Source organism: Perna viridis, chromosome 9, assembly GCF_037379345.1.
Source record: "Perna viridis isolate PV_CMFRI_1.1 ecotype Kerala chromosome 9, ASM3737934v1, whole genome shotgun sequence".
NCBI lineage: Eukaryota > Metazoa > Mollusca > Bivalvia > Mytilida > Mytilidae > Perna > Perna viridis.
This window is the reverse complement of record NC_142453.1, coordinates 5,938,014-5,947,728: the sequence shown is the minus strand read 5'-3', so window position 1 is coordinate 5,947,728 and position 9,715 is coordinate 5,938,014. Positions and strand designations below refer to the sequence as shown.

The following is a 9,715-nucleotide window of genomic DNA, read 5'->3' as shown; positions in this document are numbered from 1 at the left end:
CCACAAAAGCCCGGGAGGGACATTTTGTTTCTAATTGAAGATTACTTGTTTCATCTGTGAAATAGAAACTTCATATCGGTCAATCAAAAATGTCGATTGTAAATTAACAAAGGCTGAACACAATCCTAATTGAGAAGTATATTTGACAATATCTGCGCTCTTCAGAGAAAGTCAATGTACAGACCACAGCTCAACAGTAACGGATCAACTGTAAAATGTGTACGTCATAGCAAGAAATATTGGTATATTACCAATTAGAAAGGGAAAGTATACTATAGGGAAGTAAAATCTTCACGTTTGTCATAATGTTTTGATTTCGAACGTCCAATAATATCTATGTACAATTAAGGTCTAGGTATGTGGCAGAAGATGTACCAGTTCAGTTCGATTGGGTAGATTAGATGTAGGTAATCCTTGAGAATTATTTAGAGATTATACATTATCTACATATCGGAAACTGAAATAGAAGGACTGGCTTCTCGTTTCTCTTTTTTCTGTAGTAGCCCTTGTAAAAGTCTGGCTTCACACGAATGTGGGGCCAGTAGGCGCACAATTCGTTCGCATGGGTATTCCTATGGTCTGCTGGAGCCTGAAACATACACGTCCCCCAAAATCGACAAAAGTATTGTCGACCACAAATTATAACAATTTAACAACATCAGACTCTGACTACTTGTTTGAATCATTGTGTGTGTGTGTGTTTTTTTTTGTTTGTTTTTTTCTTTTACAAAATAAGCCTGTTATCTACCGAATACTGTAGAAACATAATCTTTTAGTTTTAGTAACCTGGTTTGTATAAAAGCATTGGCGAATAAGATAACGTAGAACCGATTATTAGGTTATCATGTTGCAGTATGCTGTACAAGATAGAAATATCAAAAGTTTGTATACTGTTCATGAAAGTAATACCGGAAGAAAGACACTCTTATAGGTCTTTAAGTTCTTGAGAATCCTCACCCGATTCACGCCACTTGTAAAGTATGTTTTTATCATAGTAACTATTAAATCCATGTTAGACTGCCGTGAGTAAAGTGGTAAGGAGTTCTGAGTTTTTTTTGTACTTGGCAGCCCAAGCAATATACCTCTGTTCGAAAAGACACTCGTGCAGCTTCGGTATCCAATGAATAGTACGGAAAGCCATATTATTATCACTTGACATGTGATTGTTAATTGTGTCTTCATTTGGTATGGTACTAAAAGAGTATGTGGTGTTGCCAAGTGAAAAGTCAAGACATATTTCCTTAATCAGAGTCAATATAGTATCTTTTACACATAAATACCATGTTGTTAGGAGCTTTGTCCGCTGGAACGACGACAAATTTGTCATGAAGATCCGACAAAATTCTATTGATCTGTGAATTGTTAAAAATAGTGTTGGTTTTGGAACTCATTGACGTTCTGGACAGCGATTTCGGCAGAGTACAAACCATTAATAATTCAGTCGTTCTTTTCCGCTCACTATCGATCGCTACATTAGCTTTGTATGGCCAGTGGCCGATAGAGGGTGCATAATTATTCGAGTTAGGGGAGTACCAAAGACTTTAAATGAAGTAATCTAGTTAGAGGGTCTCTCAACCTCTTCTTTTTCTTTTCTAGCCCATTTTCTTGCATTTTCCACAAAATTTTGATGTTATGTTTCCAGTTAATGTGTTCACGGCATTTAGTACATTTTGTATGAATATCTTGTAAAGCAGATTAATCAACGATACTAAGGTCACCAGTGATGGTATGTACAGCGGGAGTATAATTGAAGGGCGAAGAGAAACTGATACAATCAGGAGGTTTGGATTTCGACATGTTGGAAAATGCGCAATACTTTATGATAGAAAATCGTTACTGCAATTGAATTTAATGTAGGATAAATTAGTAATTGAATAAAAATCTTAAGTTGTCACAGTCATTTTTAAGTCATCACAACTTGTACAACATACTTCAGTCAGTTGTAATCTCTCTTTTCCTTCCACTTAATCGTTTTCTACGAACTTAAAGGTTACTCAATCCCTGGTATGATCACCGGGAACTACTGGTTATCTAGCGCTGAAAACAGAGGAGGATTTCAGGGTATTTTCCTTTTTTTTCTTGGATATTTTGCTGCTTTTGAGCAACATTTGGGTAAAAAAAAATGAGCAAATTTTTTTGTAGCATTAAAACCCCTTTAAAAAATGTATGGATCCACACATTGTCTAACCAGGTTCTGGTAAAGCCATTCGTTTTTCTTTATTTGCATGTACAATTATCGATGTTAAATATACTCAGACTTCTAAATTTGTTTTATGTTTCCATTTTCTTTGTTACCCATACATTTCTTTACTTACGTATATATATTCACCGTCCCATTGTTTACAATTTTCAAGACCCGACCCAGTGATCATGCAATTTAAGCTTGACAACATACACATGTAAACATGAAATTAAACAACCGATGAATCTCCATTAAAAGAATTCAATAAAGAGGCATATATATGAAGCAATGGGCACATGTAATGTATTGTAAACACATCAGTTTTCGTGGATTCAGTCACGTGAACATAGTGGCGGGTACAAATTTCCTAGCTTTAAAGCATGATAATCGTTATAAGATGTTGAAAGTCTCGCGGTAACAGTTTTTTACGTTTTCATATCTACCGCGAAATCAGCAAAAATTAGTTGCGAAAATTTTATACTTTTACAGTATACAATAAATTCCTATTCTGTAAATTAAACATTCAAGATACAATAAATTACACAGCACAATATGATGCACAGAATGTATGCAATAATTGGGGTAAGAGTTTGGGGGGCATACCTTATTTATCACATTCCACCTGATAATGTCCCATTCAAATCAGAAATTTTTATCAAGAATGTTAAGAAATTGCCCAATGAATTCTAATTGCATTAGAAAAATCATGATTTATTCTCAAAATCAAATCCCATTCACTGCACAAAATGATAATCTAAGAATCACAATAAACTGTTCTTTGAAACGTTCACGTTTCCCATTTTGGCGTTTGTGCATCGTTTATAGTGCGTTTACACATCGTTTTGCGTTCGTTTAAACGCACGATACAAGCGTTCGTTTATCGTGCGTTTGGTAAGCGTTTAGCGTGCGTTTATGTATCGTGCGTGCGGGAAACATTAACGTTTCAGGGAGTGTACACACTGTAACACCACATGAGTTATCAGTTCTCCTTACATTGGCAGCACATGACATATCATTCTCTACACCCAAGTTAACCCTAGTGACTGCACATGATGCCCTGATTTTCCACCACTTACTGGAAAATTGATTGAAACAGTTTGTGAGGTATTGGTTCTCCATCACTAACTGTGACCATGGTGACAGCACACGAGGAATCAGCTCTCAACCAATCACCGTGACCATGGTGATAGAACATGAGGTATCAATTATCAATTACTTCAAGGTGTCCTAGTTTACAATGCACAAGAGTTCCCCACAGTACCATGTGATACTGATTAAAAAATATATGAAATCTCAGCATGGTGACAGTACATGATGTATCAATTTTCCATACATCCAAATTGACAGCATATGAGGTATCAGTTCTTCACACATGCTGATATTGAGTAAATGAGGTGTGGAATCTCCAAATGCCGATGGCACATGAGGTATCAATTCTTCACAAACCCACACTGACAGCACATGAAGTATCATTTCAACACAGGTCATGATCACTGGTTTAATGAGGTGTGCAATCTACACATCACGACAGCACATGAGGTATCACTTCTCCTCACACTGGCAGCACATGATATATCATTCTCAACACACCCAAGTTAACACTGACGACAGCACATAAGGAATTGATTCTCCATCATTTAATGGTGACAGTACATGAGGTATAAGTTCCCCACCACCCATTTTTTCCATGGCAACAGCTCATGAGGCCTTGTATCTCCATGCACTAATGGGAACAGTGTATGAGGTTTCAACTGCATATAATGAATGTATATGTCATAAAGGAAAATCTGTGATATGGTAAAAAAACTGAGTATGAGTGATCTAAGGGATTCGTATATAGAACTGAACATTTTCTCATTTAGAGTTTACACTATTACTTCATATCACATTCATATCCATTGACATGGTCTAATTTTCATGGCATGGTTTTTACATAACGTAGTAGGGACACTATAGCAGATGGTGTCATCCCTGGTATTCTACTAGCTGCTGCAATCTAAAAATAAAAAAAATGATGGGGATTTGAAGGAGATGACTTAATAAATTTATTGTATAAATATAAGCATCAGTGCTTACAATGCGAGGCAAACAAATGACCAGATGAATGTGAAGAGACTCCCAGCTTTCCCCAATGCCTCTTTATTTGTTGAGCCATGGAACAAAAAATTAGCAACCTAGAGGAAATTGATAATGCAAGTTCAAACAGCAGCAACACTTTATATCATCATAACTTTTAAGGGTTCCACAGGCTGACAAAATAACTTTGGTTCCATAATCAAAATTATCAACAAAATCAAATAGTTTTCATATTGTGTTCTACAAGGAGAATAAATGTTTTGTATAGTAAAACCTGTTCAAACCTATCCACTTAAATAACACTCCACATAAGAATCATGCAAAATGTGATTCATGGTTGGAAAGCCTACATACTTTTATTTTTGATATTTTATTAAAAATGTCAGAGTAAACAGAAAGTAACATGTGTTTTTTGTTTATATAACCCATGTTCATAAAAATTATATAGAATGTACTGTAGAATTCAAAATCAAGGGAGATAACTCTGTAAATGACACTAAAATACAATAGAAACTATTGAATTTTCCATGTGGGTTATCTCCTATGACCAGACAGATTGGAATGAATAATTAAACATTTCATCATATACATTTCATCATATAGACCTATAAAGCAACTTCATAACAAAATAAAAATATGTAGCTTTTTTCTTAGGTGTATAACTTTTTGCAGAATTTGCATGATTCTTACAAAGACTACTACTTAAGGACTTCAAGATAGGTTCAGTTAATGGAGATTTAAATTTACCAAGGTTCAAAATACATTTAGAATGATGTAAGGAACTTAAAGGGGTGTCTGGTTTAGACAGGTATTCAGATTCTATAAGGTTCTGTTTAGGTCAGTTTTAACTTGAACAACTTACTGTCTGAGGCTGAGCTTCTACCAATTTCACTCTTGCATCTGTGGATATTGATTTTATACTGAAATTTTAAAGAATAAAACAAATTCAATTTTTTGTTCATCTAAATAGTGCTATAAGTACTTCAATTAATTGATTGTACTGTCATAGGTTTTGGGGTTTTTTAAATTTGTAGTTCCAGAATTAAATCCTGTAGAATAGAATAGAAGTACTTGGCTTTAAAATTTTATGGTTTTTACCAAAAACTGTAACCCCATTAACAGTAGTCCATACCAATTCTCCCACTGAGAAAAAAATGTTAGTTTTAGGCCATGTAAAGTTAAGTCTAGGTTCCCATGAAAACTAACATGAAAGAAAGATGTTTCTTTTTACCATTTAACTGCCCTAAAAAAAATGGAGCGATTTTTATACTCAATGGTTCATATCCAGGAACAAGGAAGAAACTTTTTATTTTTATCTTCTTGATATGTGAAAATTATGGCCATTGAGTTTGGTCGGGATTACCCAAAGTGATTAGGGTTGGTCAATTAAAAAAAAAAATATTTAAACTTAAAATGTCTATGATTAGCTGTAAAAACTTTGAGTTGGTTATGGGACTGGAACCACACATATTTTTTTATTTAGCCTTATTTAAGCATTTTGAAAATTCCCAATGTTACAATATTAGTACATTAGTACTTAAGTTACCTCATATAATCTAAATCTTCTGGGAGAACCAGTTGCTCATCCCGTCTCACTTCATCCATCTCTTCTTTTTGGTATTCCATCTCTTTGGCATACTGGGCTGTAATTATAAGTACATTGAAGTAAATTGAAAACTAGCTTAATAGAGGCAGTGTGAAATAAGGCATTCTCTTGCCTTTGATGAAATTGAGCCACTGACCTAAAAAATCAATATATACATTTATTGACTCTAAAGTACAGTGAAATCTGTGTTAACTGAAACTTGAATAAACCAAGAACCAGTCTTAACTGAAACTTAGATAAACCAAAAACCTGTCTTAACTGAAACTTAGATAAACCAAAAACTGGTCTTAACTGAAACTTAAATAAACCAAAAACCTGTCTTAACTGAAACTTAAATAAGCCAAAAACCTGTCTTAACTGAAACATAGATAAACCAAAAACTGGTCTTAACTGAAACTTATATAAACCAAAAACCTGTCTTAACCAAAAGTTTTTTTCAGTCAAAACAATGAATTTCAAACCTGTTTAAAATGAACAAGTCAATCTACAGTTCAAAAGGTGTTTTTTTAGACAGGTAGTTCCAAAATTAATTTGAATCAAAATCTAAAATAGGAGACGCATATGTAAAATGGAAATATGTTACTATATAACTGTGGAAGTTTCATTAAATCCCACAATGGTGTAGAAAGAGTCATATAACTGTGGAAATTTCAATAAATCCCACAATGGTGTAAAAAGAGTCATATAACCGGAAGTATCATTAAATCCCACAATGGTGTAGAAAGAGTCATATAACCGGAAGTATCATTAAATCCCACAACGGTGTAGAAAGAGTCATATAACTGTGGAAGTTTCATTAAATCCCACAACGGTGTAGAAAGAGTCATATAACTGTGGAAGTTTCATTAAATCCCACAACGGTGTAGAAAGAGTCATATAACTGGAAGTATCATTAAATCCCATAATGGTGTAGGAAGAGTCATATAACTGTGGAAGTTTCATTAAATCTAATTCAATAGTGTAGAAGGAGTCATAGATAAGAAATGGCTTTAACAGCAGTATGAAAGGAAGGAAGGAAAGATGGAAAGACAGACAACTCTATCACTATATACCTTTACTTCCACTGCAAGTTGGTGTATAAAGAAAATAAAGTAAAGGTAACATACTGCCATCAGAAGAAAGCCATTATAAATATGATTAACTGAATGCCTTTCTTTCTTTAAGTAATATTTTTTGCACAATAATTCAATTATAATCATCTGAAAGATAAGTCATAGAGACAACTGACCTCTGATTTCATTAATTATCAATTAATTAATTAAAAAATCTTTTTGAAAGAAAAAAAAATTGTTTAAATGCTGTGAGGATCAATAATTGTATTTACAAAATAATACGAGTTTAAAAAAAGTTTAAACAAGGGCAATAACCCTGCTAAATAGAAGGTTAAGTAGTTTATTCCTGGTTGAAAGGTTCAATCCAGGATAAGATAGGTTTAATGTCAGTTGTTATGTCACATCCTGGGAACATTAGAAGGTGACAATACAAAATTTGGTGAATCTGACATGTAGACCTTTAAGTGAACTCTAAAATGTTTGGTTCATTTCGTGCACTGTATGCAAATTTGATAACCTGTATTTGGTATTTTCTTGCGTAACTTTGGATCCGGCATTTTCATTCATAAATCTAAATATAATTCAATCTGCTGCTTTATATGGTTAAAAAAGGATATAAATTGTTCCTTGCAGTTTAGATGGATACAATAGCAGGGATAACTTTGGGAAGGGGTCATGGGCTATCGGCTCTAAAATCCAAAAATAAACCAAAATGATAGATATATTGGTCAATGGCCCATTTTGTCATGTGGAAATCGTGCACTATTTATACCACTCATATTATTTGAAATCACCAATGAATTGGTCACTGACCAAATATAAGAAAATTCAAGAGTTTTCTCTGAAACAGTCAAGGTCAAAAAGAGTAAAAATTGAATACAGTACTTTAGATACAGTAAAACCTTACAACCAAACCCTTTTAGGACTGATTTGTTCTGGCAATGTTTGGTTAATACAGATGTTGCCCTGTGAAGGTCCTGGTGTCAAAAGAAAAGGCCCGCAGCAGCGCTAAGCTTGTCGTAAAAGGCGACTAAATAGTGCTCAGAACCCTAGCCAGGGGCTAGGGTGCTCTGCCCACAGAGCAACTGGGTTGTGTGGCCCAGGTGGCGGAATGGGGTACCCCGGGTGTATTACATGCTGGGGTTGTCAGGCTATAATACGGAAAGCCTGACCACAAACCATAGTGGTGCACCGTGTTGGGAAAGATGCCACGTTCCTCGCACGTTAAAGAACCTAATGTGGTATTCTCCCAGAGTAGGAACCATAGGGCTCCGCCACAGGAGGCTAAATTACCTGACCCTACCCACCTCTCCATATTTCCAGTGGCAATTAAAATTTGTCAACCCCATTATTATGGTGTCCTATCCCTTTTTTTTCAAGTCATCATCATCATTTCATGTTCAATGCCTGAATATAGCTAAAATATTGCTGATCGGGTGTTAAACCCAACAATCAATCAATCATATACAGGTATTTGGTTTATATAGAAGTTTGGTTTAAATGGGTGTTTGGTTAAAACAGATGTTTGGTTTATATGGGTGTTTGGTTTATACAGATGTTTTGTTTATACAGATGTTTGGTTTATACAGGTGTTTGGTTTATATGGATGTTTAGTTTATACAGGTGTTTGGTTTATATAGGTTAAAAGAAGTATTGTCACTGATATAAAAGGACTTTAGATGATGTGTGGTTTAGACAAGTTTTCAATTTATTCAGGGTTTGGTTCTGACAGGTTTCACTGCATATTAACTTGGTTTAATAATTGGCATAGTCTTAATGATGTTTGTGGTTCATGTACAGCCATTTTTGTCAAATTTACAGACTCCTCTGGTTTTATCCTTTTTTAAGCAGATATCATTTGCACAGTGATCCCTACTTTTCTTTTTATAATTTCATTAAACATACCTGAAATTGTTGTTTTAGAAGTTTTTATTAAACTCTTGTTATTTCTTTTAGTTTTTTAACAGATAAAACCTACAAACACAAAACCTATGGCAAATCAAAAGAAATCCTATTACCACAAAAATTTCAAATGCTTGTATTTCTAAAACAAGCATACTGAGTGACAATGACCCATCAATTTTTTCTTCTTATATTGTTCTAATACGAATGATCATAAAAGATTTTACAACCCTAATTCTTAAGAATCAGAGCAGTTAGTAAACATCCTTAATATCTGGACTGTCTGCATGTTATAGTACATTTCAACATCATGAGTTTAGGATGATAAGAACATGAAAATGATAAAAAACTTAAATAATTAGGGCAAAAACTTCCTCAAAAAGTAATGAAGATTAACCTGTAATGGTAATTGCAAATCCTAGATTTTTCAACTGCTTAACTCTAAATGTAATTCAAAACAGAACCAAATTTGATTTGTATTACATGGTCAAAGCATTGTGTTGAAGATTGAAAAAGTTGGTTGAGCAGTCAATTTCAATTTAACAATCTATTTTCAAGGGCAATAACTCATAACAAAACTGTAAGAAAATAATCAAAATATTACATGTAAGATATTTCTTGCCATTCTTGTATCTTTGATTTGATATTAATTATTTCAACTACAAATGGCATGTTTAGAAATTTAACATTATAAACATTTTTGTATGCTGATTTGGAAATGTATGCACAAATAGGTCACCATGTTCATAGGAGAAAATTCACCTAGAAAATCTATAAGTTTCTATTGTATATCAGTGTCATTTACAGAGTTATCTCCCTTAATTTTGAATTATACAATACATTCTACATAATTTATATCTCCTAAGAACAAGGGTTATATGAAAAACCACATATTAA

The 9,715-nt window shown here is 33.8% G+C and overlaps 1 protein-coding gene across 1 annotated transcript in view; it reads right to left on the bottom strand.

The window, feature by feature from the left end:
- Positions 1-2,872: 2,872 nt before the first annotated feature.
- The window catches only part of LOC148606456 (5-taurinomethyluridine-[tRNA] synthase subunit MTO1, mitochondrial-like), a 101,654-nt gene continuing 94,811 nt past the window's right edge, over positions 2,873-9,715 (bottom strand). The window contains exons 15-17 of the mRNA XM_088544970.1: positions 5,805-5,901; positions 5,121-5,178; positions 2,873-4,178 (exon numbers count right to left, since the gene is read on the bottom strand). Coding sequence (XP_088401096.1) covers positions 4,098-4,178; positions 5,121-5,178; positions 5,805-5,901 — 236 coding nt within the window. The 3' untranslated portion in view covers positions 2,873-4,097. The remainder of the gene's footprint in view (positions 4,179-5,120; positions 5,179-5,804; positions 5,902-9,715) is intronic.